This window comes from Penicillium chermesinum (assembly GCF_028974085.1).
Source record: "Penicillium chermesinum strain IBT 19713 chromosome Unknown utg000004l:1.0-3345178.0:1.0-3348027.0, whole genome shotgun sequence".
Taxonomy (NCBI): Eukaryota; Fungi; Ascomycota; class Eurotiomycetes; order Eurotiales; family Aspergillaceae; genus Penicillium; species Penicillium chermesinum.
In genome coordinates, this window is record NW_026695314.1 from 2,617,863 (window position 1) to 2,633,788 (window position 15,926).

Below are 15,926 nucleotides of genomic sequence, written 5' to 3' on the forward strand. Positions count from 1 at the left end.
CAAACCATGTCCAGCAACCGGCCTTTTTTAGCCAACTTCCTTGCCGCCTTCCGTGCCCAGTCCGCCTATAAGGCTGGGGCCTCTCAACCCACAGGCACAACCTCGCTCTCCTCAGCACAGATATCCCAGAATGCTCGCGCAATAGCCACCAAAGCCGCCAACTCTGGCTCTGGCTCTGCTGGCCCATCAGGTTCCGCTTCAGCGTCGGCGTCGGCGTCAACATCTCACCACTCGGGCGCAACCGCAGCGCCGGCTACATCCTCTGCCTCACAGCCGCCTCACCACTACCATCATGAATCACCTCTAGCTACCTCCCTCGCCCACGCCCGCCTCTGCGACTCCAATCCCCATCACCCGGAGCGCAGACCGGCAGCGTCGCGGCAGCGACAGCTCCAGTGGCTCGGGCGGCTTCCGGGATGCAATGGGCCCAGAAAAGTGGTACATCGGCGGCCGTACACCGGCCGGTGAAGAGCGTTTCTACCCGCTGGGCAAAGTCACCCGGGGCGGCGGTCGACTCGGAGGCCGAGGGAGAGTCGGAAGCATCGATCAGCTCAGTCTATAGCGAGCTTTTTCTATTTTTGACTTTTTTTCCTTTTTTTTCTTTTTCTTATTTTTGATTTTTTTATGGCGGAACATACCACTCGCGCCCACCGTGCCACATCCTCTTTCCCCACACGTGTGATGATTACGACTATATTCCGGGCGGACCTGACCGGCTCTTCTCTATGACCTTTTTTTTAAATAACTCATTTGTGGCGTTGGGGTTCCTTCAGTCAGTGTTTGGGAATGTTTCAATTCCCATGTTGTTTCCTTCCTGGATGGGGGAGTTTTCCGGCTTTTCTTGATGTTGTGAGACAAGAAAAGAAAAAGAATAAACATGTTTCGTGCGCCTTTGACCATGCACTTAGGCCTTGCGCTCTTATGATTCTTCTCTTCTTGGAAGCTGATCGATATATTTCTTGATAAAAGTTTGATCTTCGGAATGTCCTCTGGCATGAGCTATAACCGCACCTATTGACTAGTTTTGGGAACTGATCGATTTATGTGTAATGTATAAGAGCATGCTCGACTCCTGGTCTATAGTAGGGCTCATTTTACAGGACCTGTTGGGTCGTACAATGTAAAACACCTCCCGTTCTCGGCAGCGCGTTGACGGCCACCTGGCGCACCTCTCGCTCTGGCAGCAGCTTCTGCATCAGCTCGAACGCCTTGCGATCCGCCTCCGCATCCCCAAACGCCGGCATCACCAGCCCTCCATTCGTGAAGTAGAAGTTGACGTACGAAGCCGCAGGCATGTCCTCTTCACCTGGCACGTCGCCCTTGACAAGCTTCGGATCCGGCTCCTCCACATCGAACACCTGCAGCCTCCTCCCACGCGCATCCGTCGCCTGATCCAGCACCGCCCGGATCTCCCTATAGATATCCCAGAAAACCGCCTCACAATCCACATGCGGTTTACAGACGACCACAACACCAGGCCGGACAAACCGTGCCTCGGCATCAATATGACAGTCCGTGATATCCAGTCCCTCCCGCCCTGGAACCCAGATGAACCTCTCAACCCCAAGTAACCTCCTCAATTCCTCTTCCACCGCCTCCCGACTCATCCCCTCATTCCTTGAATCAACCAGCACGCTGCTCTCCGCAGCCATAAGCGTCCCTTCCCCGTCCATATCAATCCCCCCTCCTTCCAACCTCACCCTCGACTCAACCCTCTCCACCCCCGCCCCCTCCAGCTCCAGCACTTTCGCCGCAAACTCCGTATTCTCCCTCCGCCGCTCCGCATCAAGGACGGGCCAATCGTCCCCTCCCAGCCCCGCGCCCACCTTATCCTCCGTGCTATTATAGATCGCCTCTTGGTACTTCTGCCCCCACTCGCAGAACCGGAAATCCACCGCCGCCCGCCGCGATACATCCTCTGCATCCCGCACGTACACGGGCCCCGTATCCCGGACCCAGATGTGGTTCGTGGGCGCTGGGACGAGCGAGATCCGCTCTTTGACGGCGCCGGGGATACGCGGGAGGCGAGTGGAGAGCAGGGCCGTGGCAGCGGGGATGTCTTCTGGGCGGGCGTGCAGGCGGACGGGTTCGAAGGCGGAGATTGTGGAGGCGAGATCGATTATCTCGTTGCAGGTTTGTGGATAGAGGCGTGGAAAGGTGGAAGGGCGGGAGGGATAGCTGAGGATTGTGGCGAGGTGAGGGGTTGTTTCGGGGAGGTGGATGTATTTTTTACCCGGATTGGAGGTCATGGTTATGGTTCGAGTGTGAGACGGCTGCGTTGAGTGGGTGTATCTTGCTTGGAGAAAGGGAAGGGTTGTCTGGGCCAGCGGGTTAGTTTGCGATTGCTCAATGGGCGGGGGTGGGATGTTACTTTTAGTTTTGTTGGGAGGTGTGTCGATGTCCGTATTGCACGGGAGGATAAGGCTGCCATTGAATCTTGTATGTCGAAGCTGGGTGGGATGGGGATTTATGAAGCTCGAAAATTAAAAAGTAACTTGACGTCGCAGGACTGATTGTAGTTCGTTGCCCCGAAAGGGAAGGCCAAAGCGATGATCTGCCAGAACTCTATTTGTTCACCCGATCAGGATGCAAATTGGAGCTTTTACAGCAAGACTTTGGGGCGATGCATTGCACGATGTCTACCTGGATGTATATTAGAGGAGTGCTACAGCTGCCGATACTTTATTTCTTGAGTCCATCACGTTTGGAGTCTTGAATTCTTCGCATGTCTTCCTTCTCTTGGCCCCACCTCCACATCTGCTGTGCCATGTGAGATCATGAGTAACACTTCATTGGATCTAGCGCTGAGCATGTTCAATGCGCGTATGGCGATTAGTGACAATCTACGGAGGAGTCTCTGGGGGAAGAATATGGTTTCGGTGCCTCGGAGTATATGTTCATATTGGCAGTGGCTGTCAAAAGAGAATATGCGGGGGGCCAGATAGACCCCACTCTCAGGACTAGGGTTGTCATAGCCTCAAAAGGGTGTATTTTTAGTTCTAGGACTTATTTAGAGTGGACAGAAGCCTGCCCAGCCAGACGTATGGCTGTATCCGAATCAGTGCAAGGTCCAGTAGCCACGGGTGCATACCTAGTATTGGCGATTCTAAAGGTCGAATGCCGGCATAGCTTTAGCTTAGACTCAGGCGAAAGATCTTGATACTTGCACCTGTTGGACATCCAATAGTGGGGCCTGGAAGCACGCGAGTTCTAGTGAGGCTCTAGCCTTGCGTCCTCCAACCGGCCTCGTACTTGTAGGTTAGAAGCGCAACCAAGCCTTTTAGTCTGTCTTTTAGGCTCTGCTTTGAATAACTGTATGATAATCTGTCTGACGATTGTGTCTGATCTGGGACGAATCTATCAATGGTGGTTTTCTAGACCAGTCTATAGGAGAAGTTAATCAGGACTGCTAGCTCCCTCGACCGGAACGCAGTACAGCACGCAGGCAGGATCAAGTCTATCATGGCCTACGAGAGCCGCTGGGTATCACAGACAGCGGCAGATTTCGTCTGAGCGTCTCTATGTTACCAGACAGATGCTGTCCAGCATGCGGTGGGATGACCCAAATTCAGCGAGGGCTTCCAACGTCTGATTCTCTTGAAAAAAATTCTAACGGTAAACCGATCTCAAGTATACACCGTATCGCCCTGACCACCGGCGCCTCACGAAGTGTTGCGTGGACTGTGCCTACTGCGTAGGTAAGCATGGGCAGTTTGCCCGGGCTGGACCGCACATCCCCGCATGCCAATCTGGTGGAGATCGCCGAGACCTCTCGGCGGGATTTGCTTCCAGCTCGAAAGAGATTTTGATCAAGGAGAAACCCCGGCATATTGAGCCGGCCGTCGGATTTTCGGGCGTCGGACCTGGAAGATTTAGACACAAGCTTCTCCAGGTCGCGCTTGTGTAGCAGAGCTGTCCAAGCTGTTCACTGTCCAGCTTTCTGATTAAGCTCCAACGGCTTCCCCCGGGGGGACAGTCTGCCTTGGGATTTGTTACCCTTCAAATTATAAGAATTGAAAGGTGAATCGCTGCTGAGCCTTTTTGAAACTATCGCTAATTTTTGCTCAAGCTCGTAGAAATTTAAACCCCTTCGAAAGCCGTTCGCAGGGGCCGATAAGGATCGCCAGTGGGGATCGGCCAGCCGCGGGTTTCGGAGGTGCCCGATACTCTCGCTGGTCAACACATCAGCCCATTTTTTTTCCCAGCCAAATAAATAGAGAACTGTCATTATCCAGGGATATTCTTGTTTTCAAGACCTCAGTTGTCGAGCCGTTCTCCTCTTTCCTCTAAAGCCTTCGGTCCTCGTTGTTCTCCTCCTTATCTCTCCTTATCTCACCATGAGCACTCTCGCCGCTGCCCGCTACGGCAAGGACAATGTCCGCGTGTACAAGGTGCACCGCGATGAAAAGACTGGTATCCAGACTGTTGTTGAGATGACTGTCTGTGTCCTGCTCGAGGGTGATATTGAGACTTCGTAAGTGGGAACTACCCCCAGATCGAGGGGATCGCGCGAGAGGCGCAAATGTCACGAAGGCAGTCGCAGCGATAAGCCCGAGTTGGAGCTAAGAGGCGAAAGCTAACAGCGCAATTCTTGAACAGCTATACTCGCGCCGATAACAGCGTCATTGTTGCCACCGATTCCATCAAGAACACCATCTACATCACAGCCAAGCAGCAGCCCGTGACTACCCCCGAGGTGTTCGGCTCCATCCTGGGCTCCCACTTTATTGAGAAGTACAGCCACATCCACGCTGCGCATGTCAACATCGTTACCCACCGCTGGGTGCGCATGACCATCGACGGCAAGCCTCACCCGCACTCCTTCGTCAAGGACAGCCCTGAGACCCGCAATGTGCAGGTGGACGTGGTCGAGGGCAAGGGCATTGATATCAACTCTTCCATCAAGGGCTTGACCGTACTGAAGAGCACTGGCTCGCAGTTCTGGGGCTTCTTGCGGGACGAATTCACCACTCTCAAGGAGACCTGGGACCGCATTCTCAGCACCGACGTTGCTGCTAACTGGCAATGGCGCCCCTTCAACAGCGTGGCGGATGTCCGCGCGAACACTGCCAAGTTCGACAATGCCTGGCAGGCTGCCCGTAACATCACACTGAAGGTCTTCGCCGAGGACAACAGTGCTAGTGTTCAGGCTACCATGTACAAGATGGCCGACCAAATCTTGGCTACTGAGCCTCTTTTGGACACTGTCGCCTACGAGCTGCCCAACAACCACTACTTCGAGATTGGTACGTGTTTTCTTCGCTCCCTCTAGTCAAGTGACATGTCAACTTTGCAACAGCATGCTAATCAACCTTCTTTAGATCTGAGCTGGCACAAGGGTACTAAGAACACTGGCAAGGATGCGGAGGTTTACGCGCCCCAGTCTAACCCTAACGGTCTCATCAAATGCACCGTTGGCCGCTCCAGCCAGAAGGCCAAGCTGTAAAGAAACAGCTGAATGTTCCGGAGGATACTGTATCCGTTGATGTTCTGCATGATTTGATTTCTTGTACATAAAATTGTCTTATACCTCATGGGAGTGTAGACACGGCCCCGACTTAGTTTGGCAATATATTCCTTATTTTCAGCGATCTGCTATAAGTACACATCAAGTAGAAAGATAAATAGTCGAATAATCAACCATAAAGGAGAGAATCAAAATAGCAATTCCCAGAATGGACTCCACACCCATGCGCTTGCGGTTTTGTATCATAACATAGAAATAAATTACAGATGACCTTGATCGGGTTTCAGGCCGTGATGAAATGCAACGAAATCTTTACGCGGACGCCTCGGCTTCCTTGGCCTCCTTGAAAGCCTGCTGCACCTGCGGCTTGTTCAGGACAGACTCGTTGCCAAACTTGACAATGTTCTCTTTGTATGGATGGGCAAGGCCCTCGAAGGCTGCATCGCGTACCATTAGCCATGGGGCAGAGCATAGTCATAAAAGCACATATCACTCACTCTTCAGCCGAGCCAACCGGGGCTCTTGTAGACGGTTCTTGGGCAACATGCCCTTGACGGCGCGGCGCAGGACCTCGCCCCCTCCCCACTTCGCAAACATCTCATCCATCGTCATGCTCTTCAAGCTACCGGGTCGTGTGTTGTGGTGGTAGTACTTCTTCTGGAATCGCTTCTTGCCGGTTGTTCGCAGGTCATGGCAGCCGGCCACGACGACATAGTCACCGCAGTCCGTCGAAGGGTCGTAGATTGGCTTGTGCTTGCCCATCAAGACAAGAGCAATTGATGAGGCCAGCCGGCCGAGAGATCGTGAGTCGGACCCGGCGTCGACATAGTGCCATGCGCGAGAATACGCAAGACGGGTCTGGAATGGATTACATGTTAGAACCTGTTATCGAAGCTGGGATTCAAAGCCATTGGCGAGGGGAAGTCACTGCCACATGCAGGACCAAAGTATCAATCTCACCTTTCCAACCGTCTGCGACATGTTGATTATTAGATAAAAGGAGTGGGAATGTAGAACCAGAACTTCGCGGCCCGCGATCAACACCCCCCAAGTCTTTTGCCAAACTTCGAGCTTCCGGGTTCCGGATCACATGACACACGTGATCATGCCCTAATGGCTTATATAACCCAGCTGAACGGCTACTCCGTTTTAGGACTAGTGCGTCTTAAGCGAAACCCGCACTCAAAGGCCAATTCACGCGAATCACTACGGTGCGGTAATCTGCGGTCGACCTTTTTTCCATCTCCCACGACAACACACTCCCTCCCCTATCGACACCGACAGGCCATATCACCCATCATGGCTTCCGTCCCGAGTGTGCAAACCTTCGGCAAGAAGAAGACGGGTATGTCCAACCTCTTGAATCCCTCCCCAGGGCCTACCTCGATGAGTTTACTGACTGAATTTTGATTAGCCACTGCTGTCGCCCACTGCAAGGTATGAGACGATATCCCCTCCAAGTCCCCCTCCGTCCCACTGCGCCAATGGAAAGAATCATTATGGAAAGTTTTGGTTTGGAATCGCAACGAAGAGAGAGGAAAATTAATTCCGGCAATAAACGGTTGAAAGATTTTGGTGGTGGAATTTTGAATATCAAAATGAAGCACGGAATGGCGGCGCATGGGAAATCACACACTACACGGTTCAGAGCGGATTACTGAGACTCTTTTCGATTTACAGCAAGGCAAGGGCCTCGTTAAGGTCAACGGCCAGCCCCTCTCTCTGGTCCAGCCTGAGATCCTGCGCTTCAAGGTACGACTCGCCCCGCTGAAAACCCTGGCCCTCTCCCGTCGCCAATGAACCTTATCTGACCCGTTATCCAGGTCTACGAGCCCCTTCTGATCGTTGGCGCCGACAAGTTCGCTGGTGTCGACATCCGTGTCCGTGTCAGCGGTGGTGGTCACACTTCGCAGGTCTACGCCATCCGTCAGGCCATCGCCAAGGCCATCGTCGCTTACTACCAGAAGTACGTTGACGAGCACTCCAAGAACCAGCTCAAGCAGGCTTTCGCTCAGTACGACCGCACTCTCCTCGTCGCCGATAACCGTCGCGCGGAGCCCAAGAAGTTCGGTGGTCGCGGTGCCCGCGCCCGCTACCAGAAGTCCTACCGTTAAACTTCTTTCACCTGCATCGCTGTTATATCATCTTTGCTATGTTATTTCGGCCTGTGGCGAAGGGGGTTTGCATCAAAAAATGAAAAACGGGAACGAGGTGAGGAAAGGCTCTGGGATTCTTACGACTTGTTTCCCGAGCTCTTTTCTCGTCTCGACTGGACTGGTTAGCGTTTTGGGAGGAAATTGGTAGTTCGGAAGTGGTTAAGATCGATGCACCTGTTGGTGCGGACAGGATCGGTGTCGCGGGGCGTCGAGGTCTACGGCGTCTCGTTCCCGGTGCCGGTGCTGTGTGGGAGGATAGATATCTCTATGTCATCATGTTCATGGCGCTGTCCTTCTCGGCTAGAAAATATCCCTAGCATAGGCCAGGAAAATCTGCTCAAATAACACCGGGTTTTTATCTTTGTTCCATTGGGGTCTGTCGTACGCGATCGGAGTGTGAGGCACCGTAGCCGTATGTATCTTGAAATGTCACCTAGGTATCTGGACTCCGTGTTCTGCCGTCTAATGAATCCGCGCGAGTGATACTAGTATGGTAGTGATTGTTCATCTGCCCTCGCTAGTTTAAGAACGAATTCCAAATCGACATTTGGTGTTCTCCTTCCAAGCAGCGTATTTGTGTTATACGGTGTACGATGCCACGATGCTAAGCTCACATTGCCGCCAAAATAATACTGCTATTGATCCATTCAATTGAGCACTGTCTAAAGATCTATTTGAGTCGTAGTCTGGGCTGTCTAATCTCTGCCTCGATATTGCGGCATCTATGCTGACCAGCTGTGGGCCTTGACACCTGGATGCCTCGACATTTTAACCCACTTCGTAGACCCGCTAACCTATTTTGGAAGCCACTTCACGCGTCGCGAACCCACGCGCCCAGTCGCGCAGCCCTGGATTCAGGCGTGATTTCCTTCGATCCTCACCCTTCCCCGCCCAACATTGAAACCTCCCGTACATGGGCCATTGTCCTTCAAAAATACTGACATAATGCCCACTGCGAAGGAAAGGCTAGCAGAGCTACGGGCCCTTCGAGCCTCGGGCAAGAAACGTCTTTCCACTTACGAAGTCGAGGAACAGGGCGATATCTACGAAGAGGTCGATGACGACGGCTACAAGAAGATTATCCGCGACCGATTAGACGAGGACGATTTTGTCGTCGACGACAACGGTGCCGGCTATGCAGATGACGGTCGAGAAGTCTGGAACGAGCGCACCGCTGAATATGACAGCGACGATAGCGACGAGCTGCCGGCACGGGCAAGGTTGCTAAGCGGAAGCGAGAAGAAGAGAAGCAGCGCAAGGAAAAGATGAATAATGGCATATCCAAGTACTTCAACAGTGGAAATGCTTCGACGGCCGCACCAAAACCCAAAGTATGTGGATGCCCTTGTTTTCCTCTCGCTTCGCCCTGGATTCGTGAGGGGCGTCAATTGACCGTTCTCTCTAGCCAGTTGCAACTGCCGAAGATGATGCCTTCATGGCAGACCTCCTTGGAGAGGTCGACACCAACGTCGTCTCTAACCATGTCCCGACACGAAACATAGTCAAGTCCGAAGCCCGCCGAAAAGTTCGCGTCCTCTCGCCTCCCCTGTCCGAGAAACGACGCCGCGAGAAGGCCGAAGAGGCCGCTGGAAGTGAGGTGCCAAGCTCTCCGGTTAAAAGCGACCTACCCCTCCCATCCGATGATCTCGACGACGGGCCACTCCCTGGAGCCGACGATGACGATGTCGACATGGGCGACCCCATGCCTTCTTCTCCTATCAGCAAGGCCGTGGAGCGCAAGACAAATATCATACCAGTCAAGGCTGAAGAGCCGGATGAGGATGATATCGACATGATGGATGTTGCTGAAGCTACTGGAAACTCAGACATTAAAACGACCAATATCAATATGGCTGGCAGCCGGCCTCCACCGAAGATCAAGAAGGAGGTTCTCCCCACACCAGCCAGCTCTTCTCCTGTCAAGATGGCGCCAGAAGTCATGGACGCCTCTTGGAACAATGTGAGGGACAAATTGAATGTTGTTAGCAGCCCAGCTCCTGAGACGCGTTCTTTTCGGGAAGCTCCGCCCTCAAGACGTCGTCGAAGAGGATGGCAGTCTACGCATGTTCTGGCTAGACTACACCGAGGTCAACGGGAGTCTATGCTTGTTTGGAAAGGTCAAGAACAAGCAAACGGGATCCTATGCAAGTGCATTTGTCAAGGTCGACAATATACTTCGAAAGCTTTACTTCCTGCCCCGTGAATATCGAACCAAAGGCGGCAGGGTGACCGAAGACGAAGTCGAAATGAGCGATGTCTATGAAGAGGTCGATGGCATCATGTCACGCATGAAGGTCGGGATGCACAAAATCAAGCCTTGCACTCGGAAATATGCTTTCGAGCTGCCTGGCGTTCCTAAGGAGGCGGAGTATCTGAAGCTCCTCTACCCTTATGACAAACCTGCCATTCCCATGGAAACTAAGGGAGAACTTTCTCGCATGTTTTCGGCACGAACACCGCTCTCTTTGAACAGTTTGTCCTATGGAAGAACATCATGGGCCCTTGCTGGCTCAAAATCGACGATGCTGACTTCTCTGCCGTGAACAATGCCTCTTGGTGCAAGTTCGAATGTCAGACCTCCAAGCCAGCGTCGATTACTCCTTTTGATGACTCCGAGTCGGAAACGCCCCCCTTGACTCTCATGAGTCTGTCTTTCCGCACCCAACTCAATGTGAAAGAGAACAAGCAGGAGATTCTTGTGGCTAGCGCCCGAGTCTATGAGAATGTGTCTTCTACAGATACCACTCCCCCAGAGAAGCTGCCTTGCAAGACATTTACTGTGATGCGTCCATCTGGCTCTTCCTATCCACTGCACTTCGAAGCCGAGGCCCAAAAGCAGCGTGGGACAGTCATGCTGGAGAAGAGTGAACAATTCCTTCTCAGCAAATTCTTGGCAATGTTCGAGAAAATGGATCCCGATGTTATCATGGGTCATCAGCTTCAGGACGTTGACCTAGGAATTCTATTCTCTCGATTACGAGAGAAGAAGACACCCGGCTGGCATCGTCTCGGCCGTCTCAAGCGTGGTGACTGGCCCAAGAACTTCAACAAAGGTGGCGGTTTCTTTGCCGAGAGACAGCTCATTGCGGGAAGATTGATGTGTGATATTGCCAATGATATGGGCAAGGTAGGTAGCCCAACTCCTTTTTTTTTTGCCAGTTGAGTGCGAGAACTAATAAGAATTGCAGTCTCTCATGATGAAGTGTCAATCTTGGACTTTGACTGAGATGTGCCAGCTCTATCTCGGCGAGGGCAACACACGTCAAGATATCGATGTCGAGGCTGCTCTAAAAACATGGGCGTCGACCAAGGATGGTCTGATGAACTTTGTCAATCACTGCGACACCGATACCTATTTTATCGCTGCTCTTGTGCTCCGTCTGCAGATGTTGTCACTCACTAAGGTTCTGACGAATATCGCTGGTAATTCATGGGCGCGTACACTCAGCGGTACCCGTGCGGAGCGAAACGAGTACATTCTTCTTCACGAATTCCACCGGAACAAGTACATTTGCCCCGACAAGTATTCTTCCCGATTGCAGAAAGCCGAGGAAAGGATGATGGAAGGAGATGATGAGGAAGCAGGCGATAAGAAAAAGAAGGACAAGTACAAGGGTGGTCTTGTCTTCGAGCCCGAGAAGGGCTTGTATGATCGATTCATCCTTGTCATGGACTTCAACAGTCTGTATCCTAGTATCATCCAGGAGTTCAACATTTGTTTCACCACTGTGGACCGAACCGCTTCGGTAAGCAACTCAAGTGCAGCATCAAACACCGAATTACCTAGCTAACATGGACGCGCAGGCTGAAAACGAAAACGAAGAGAAGGTCCCTGAGGTCCCCTCTTCGGATCAAGACCAGGGAATTCTACCAAAGCTGATTGCAACCCTGGTCGGTCGGCGACGCGAGGTGAAGAAGCTGATGAAGGACAAGCGCGCTACTCCAGAGCAGCTCGCCTTGTGGGACACAAAACAACTTGCCTTCAAGCTGACTGCCAACTCCATGTACGGTTGTTTGGGATACACCCAGAGTCGATTCTATGCTCGGCCTCTGGCCATGCTTACTACCTTCAAGGGTCGTGAGATTTTGAGGAGCACGAAAGACCTGGCCGAAAGCAAGCAGCTTCGCGTTATCTATGGTGATACTGATTCAGTCATGATCAACACCAACGTAGATACCATCACCGATGCGCTCAAGGTTGGTGAGGAGTTCAAGCGGCTGGTCAACGAACAATACAGGCTCCTGGAGATTGATATTGATAATGTCTTCCGCCGACTCTTGCTGCATGCAAAGAAGAAGTACGCCGCTATCAATCTCACTGAAGTCGATGGCAAGTACGTGGAGAAACTTGAGGTCAAGGGTCTGGACATGAAGAGACGAGAGTACTGCGCACTTTCTAAGGAAGTGTCTTCGAGGCTTCTCAACGAAATATTGTCAGGCGAAGACCAAGAGGTGGTGCTCAACAAGGTTCACGAGTACCTGCGAGAACTCGCGGAGAAAATGAAGGAATACGCTATTCCAAACCAAAAATACGTCATTTATACGGTATGTGAACCACCCTGTGTAGTTCATCCACTCAAGCTGACTCTTGTGCACAGAAACTTTCCAAACGACCACAAGAATATCCCAACAAGGAGAGCATGCCCCCGGCACAAGTCGCTCTCCGGGAAATTGCTCGGGGCAAAAACATTCGGCCAAACGACGTTATTTCCTACATTGTGACCACAGGGGACGCCGAAACCTCGTCTCTTCCGCCGGCCAAGCGGTCTTACACCCCGCAGGATGTCTTGAAGCCCAATTCCGAGCTTAAACCCGATGTGGAGTTTTACTTGTTGAAGCAAATCTTCCCTCCTATTGAACGTCTCTGCGCGCCTATCCCTGGAACGGATGCTGTCCGCTTGGCTGAATGCCTGGGTCTCGACACTCGCAAGTACCAGATCAACACATCCAGCTCAAGCAACAACCAGAATGCGGAGATTTTCCCCCTCGAGTCCCAAATCCCTGACGCTGTCCGCTTCGCCAACTCCGCACGGCTATCTCTCAAATGCCGCTTCTGCAAGGAACAATCAGTCTTCGAAGGCTTAGCAGAGTCCCCACATATGTGCTCGCCGCATGGCATCATCTGCGCCAACGAAAGCTGTCAAAAGCCATTCTCGGTCATCTCCATCGTCGCACAGCTGGAGAACCAAATCCGCGAGCAAACAGCAAGATACTACGAAGGCTGGCTCGTCTGCGACGACTCCGCCTGTGGCAATCGCACCCGGCAAATCAGTGTATATGGACACCGATGCCTGGGCCCTCGAGGCCGCGCGGAAGGCTGTCTCGGGCGCATGTCGTACGAGTACTCTGAGAAGCAGATGTACAACCAGCTGTTGTATTTCGCTGGTCTGTGGGACGTGGACAAGGCCAAGGCGGCTATTAGCAAGGAGGCTGGGGAAAAGAAAGATAGTCTTGCTGCCCTGGCTGAGTTCAACCGCGTGCGGTTCGGAACGGTGAAGTCGGTGGTCGATAGCTACCTGAAGAAGTGTGGTCGGCAATGGGTTGAGATGGATTCTTTGTTCCGCTTTATGTTACAATAATGCCCTGGTGGTTAATGACTTCGGATATATGTACATAGCTTTTTTTTCCCTGAGATGCTTGCGATGAGAAATTGCATAATGTTGTTCTGCTTCAGCTTATTTTCTATGGAGTATAGCATGACTTAGAAACGATCCACTACTAGTCGACCTATGGGAAACTATAATTCTTAGGGATCAATGTCAGGACTCCCAACCACCGTAATGAGCAATAACCGAATACACCTGAGTAACTTGATCGTAATACGAGTGTCTGGCCCAATGTTCAAGTTCTCGAAACCAGTTAACTTTCACTGTGGATCCATTCTTTTCCAAGGCTATCCGAGCCAAGCTTATCACCCTGCCCGCCGGATCATTTCACCCCACTCTCTTTATCTTCCTTCTGCAGTTTTTGCGGTATCTGGTACCTGCCATCATGTCGGTCAAGCGGGTCCTGGTCATTGCAGGATCCGATAGTTCTGGCGGCGCGTATGTTCCTCATCACCGGGGTACCCCACTCCCGCATTGCATTCCACAGACCCATACTTGAATCCCAACTGGCTATGTCCACAGACTTCTTTATTTCCAGATACTGACCTTTGCTAATAGAGGCTTGGAAGCCGACCAGAGAGTGTTGGCTGCCCATGGCTGCTATGCCCTCACAGCTACCACGGGACTGACGGCTCAAAACACCCTTGGGGTCCAGGACATTTTTGTCGTTCCATCAGAGTTTGTCCGGAAGCAAATCAATGCTGGCCTGGAGGATATCGGTGCTGATGTGGTAAAGCTCGGTATTGTCGATTCTAACTCCCGTTGTTGTAACGGGTCCTTTGCTCACTCTTGCTAGGGATGCTGTCCTCTGCAGAGACGATTGATGTCATTGCCGAAACACTGCAATCTCATCAAGTCAGCCATATAGTTCTCGACCCGGTATAGTATCGATGTTTCCTGACTGTATACTTTGGTTATTGATTGAGTCCCTACAGGTCATGGTATCTACCAGTGGGTCGCAGCTACTCCCAGAAAAAGCTGTAAAAGAGCTGCGAACGAAGTTGCTCCCCATGACCACCATTGTCACGCCGAATATCCCCGAGGCTCAGCTCTTACTCAAAGACGCCGGCTTGGCCGTAACCGAACCTACTAACCTTGATGGAATAATACGGCTCGCCAAGAACCTCAGTACTCTCGGCCCCAAGTCTGTTCTACTGAAGGGTGGCCATATTCCTCTGACGGAGGACCACAAGGTAGCCCAAAGTGCCGAAGAATCATCCATCGTAATCGACGTCCTTTATGATCGCGAATCCGATACGACATCATTGTTCGACACCGAGTATCTGGTGTCGAAGAATACTCACGGCACTGGTTGCTCACTGGCCTCGGCCATCGCTGCCAATCTCGCGGCAGGCAAGGACAAGGTACGTGCTGTGCACGACGCGGTGCGCTTTGTCGAGGCTGGCATCAAGACTAGCTTTGATCTTGGCAAGGGCAGTGGACCTATCAACCACTTCCATTCCATCTATACAATGCCGTTTGCACCGTGAGTCAATTGGAGTGGAAATCATATCCCAAACTTTCTCTGACTCTCTTTCGCTAGCGGGCGTTTCCTTGAATATTTACTAGGCCGTCCCGACGTCCACAAGGTATGGCACCCATTCACTCACCATGAGTTTGTCGAAGGGATGGGCCAAGGAACGCTTCTAGTGGAGCGCTTTAAGGAGTACCTCGTTCAGGACTATCTATACCTGGTCAGTCCCTTTGGTTCCGATATGGTGTCTCGTGTCTAACAAAAAGGCTACAGATCCAATTTGCGCGAAGCAATGCCCTTGCGGCTTATAAATCGCAGAAAATGGATTCGATTGCGGCGGTACGTTCATCTACAGAGTCGAAAGCAAGCGTCGTCTGATTGGCAAATCCTAGTCCTCGAACATTGTTTTACATATCCAACGCGAGATGGCCTTGCACCTGGACTATTGTGCTTCATTCGGTCTGTCGAAGGAGGAGATCGAAGCACACCAGGAGACCATAGGTATATGACCCTCTCTTCATCCTCTTCATCCTCTTCATCCACCCTCTCTAACTGGAATTCCTGTGCAGCTTGCACCGCGTATAGTCGGTTCATCCTTGATGTGGGGCAGTCAGAGGACTGGCTTGCGCTGCAGATGGCACTCGCTCCCTGCTTGCACGGATACGGGGCCATCGCCAAACGTCTGCATTCATCAAAGGATACTCTCCGAGAGGGCAACCCATACATGAAATGGATTGAGAACTACGTTGCGGACGACTACACGGAAGCTGTCCGAATCGGAGCCGGTAAGTCCAAGTCCGAGTCGCCGTTTTTTAAGTTTATGTGGCGAATTTTGACTAATTCGACGCCCTCTGTTGAATAGCATTACTAGAGGAGCATGTGCACAAAGTGTCGCCAACCCGTATGGAGGAATTGATTAAGATTTTTGTTCGGGCGACCGAGTTGGAGATTAGCTTCTGGGATATGGGACTGAGCGATAAGAAAGTCTGAGGAATACCCGACTGGTATCTCTTATCGGCTGCGTCTGAGACTGCATCTCATGCACCCGGCTACGCGGCTGTTCTACACTGTCACCATTAGCTCTAAAATACCAGATTCTTTCCAGATCTCTATCTTATGATATAGAATCGAAATACCCTGTATTTAAATCAAGACCGGTACTTTCCGGCACCGCTGATCTCCTCGAAACGATGTTGCTTGGTTGTAATCACGTGGGAGCTAAA

General features: G+C 51.9%; 7 protein-coding genes across 7 annotated transcripts; 5 read left to right on the top strand and 2 right to left on the bottom strand.

Moving 5' to 3' along the window:
- Positions 1-6: 6 nt before the first annotated feature.
- N7468_005881 (uncharacterized protein) lies at positions 7-468 on the top strand (the record flags this gene model as incomplete). The annotated part of the gene is made up of 1 exon (XM_058475177.1): positions 7-468. The coding sequence occupies one exon, from the start codon at positions 7-9 to the stop codon at positions 466-468; it is 462 nt and encodes a 153-aa protein (XP_058330917.1).
- A 626-nt stretch (positions 469-1,094) lies between these two features.
- On the bottom strand, positions 1,095-2,249 carry N7468_005882 (agmatine deiminase family protein; the record flags this gene model as incomplete). The annotated part of the gene is made up of 1 exon (XM_058475178.1): positions 1,095-2,249. The coding sequence occupies one exon, from the start codon at positions 2,247-2,249 to the stop codon at positions 1,095-1,097; it is 1,155 nt and encodes a 384-aa protein (XP_058330918.1).
- A 2,088-nt stretch (positions 2,250-4,337) lies between these two features.
- On the top strand, positions 4,338-5,446 carry N7468_005883 (urate oxidase; the record flags this gene model as incomplete). The annotated part of the gene is made up of 3 exons (XM_058475179.1): positions 4,338-4,474; positions 4,600-5,246; positions 5,322-5,446. The coding sequence occupies 3 exons, from the start codon at positions 4,338-4,340 to the stop codon at positions 5,444-5,446; spliced, it is 909 nt and encodes a 302-aa protein (XP_058330919.1).
- A 333-nt stretch (positions 5,447-5,779) lies between these two features.
- Positions 5,780-6,448, bottom strand: N7468_005884 (mitochondrial 54S ribosomal protein uL13m; the record flags this gene model as incomplete). Its single annotated transcript, XM_058475180.1, has 3 exons — positions 5,780-5,904; positions 5,965-6,325; positions 6,428-6,448. The coding sequence occupies 3 exons, from the start codon at positions 6,446-6,448 to the stop codon at positions 5,780-5,782; spliced, it is 507 nt and encodes a 168-aa protein (XP_058330920.1).
- A 318-nt stretch (positions 6,449-6,766) lies between these two features.
- Positions 6,767-7,581, top strand: N7468_005885 (40S ribosomal protein uS9; the record flags this gene model as incomplete). The annotated part of the gene is made up of 4 exons (XM_058475181.1): positions 6,767-6,812; positions 6,882-6,904; positions 7,148-7,219; positions 7,291-7,581. The coding sequence occupies 4 exons, from the start codon at positions 6,767-6,769 to the stop codon at positions 7,579-7,581; spliced, it is 432 nt and encodes a 143-aa protein (XP_058330921.1).
- Positions 7,582-8,568: 987 nt separating this feature from the next.
- N7468_005886 (DNA-directed DNA polymerase alpha catalytic subunit POL1) lies at positions 8,569-13,202 on the top strand (the record flags this gene model as incomplete). Its single annotated transcript, XM_058475182.1, has 8 exons — positions 8,569-8,778; positions 8,820-8,954; positions 9,029-9,583; positions 9,645-10,070; positions 10,097-10,750; positions 10,812-11,369; positions 11,428-12,168; positions 12,222-13,202. The coding sequence occupies 8 exons, from the start codon at positions 8,569-8,571 to the stop codon at positions 13,200-13,202; spliced, it is 4,260 nt and encodes a 1,419-aa protein (XP_058330922.1).
- A 412-nt stretch (positions 13,203-13,614) lies between these two features.
- N7468_005887 (uncharacterized protein) lies at positions 13,615-15,693 on the top strand (the record flags this gene model as incomplete). The annotated part of the gene is made up of 9 exons (XM_058475183.1): positions 13,615-13,667; positions 13,788-13,969; positions 14,026-14,108; positions 14,165-14,715; positions 14,773-14,923; positions 14,977-15,042; positions 15,096-15,204; positions 15,273-15,488; positions 15,566-15,693. The coding sequence occupies 9 exons, from the start codon at positions 13,615-13,617 to the stop codon at positions 15,691-15,693; spliced, it is 1,539 nt and encodes a 512-aa protein (XP_058330923.1).
- Positions 15,694-15,926: the final 233 nt, after the last annotated feature.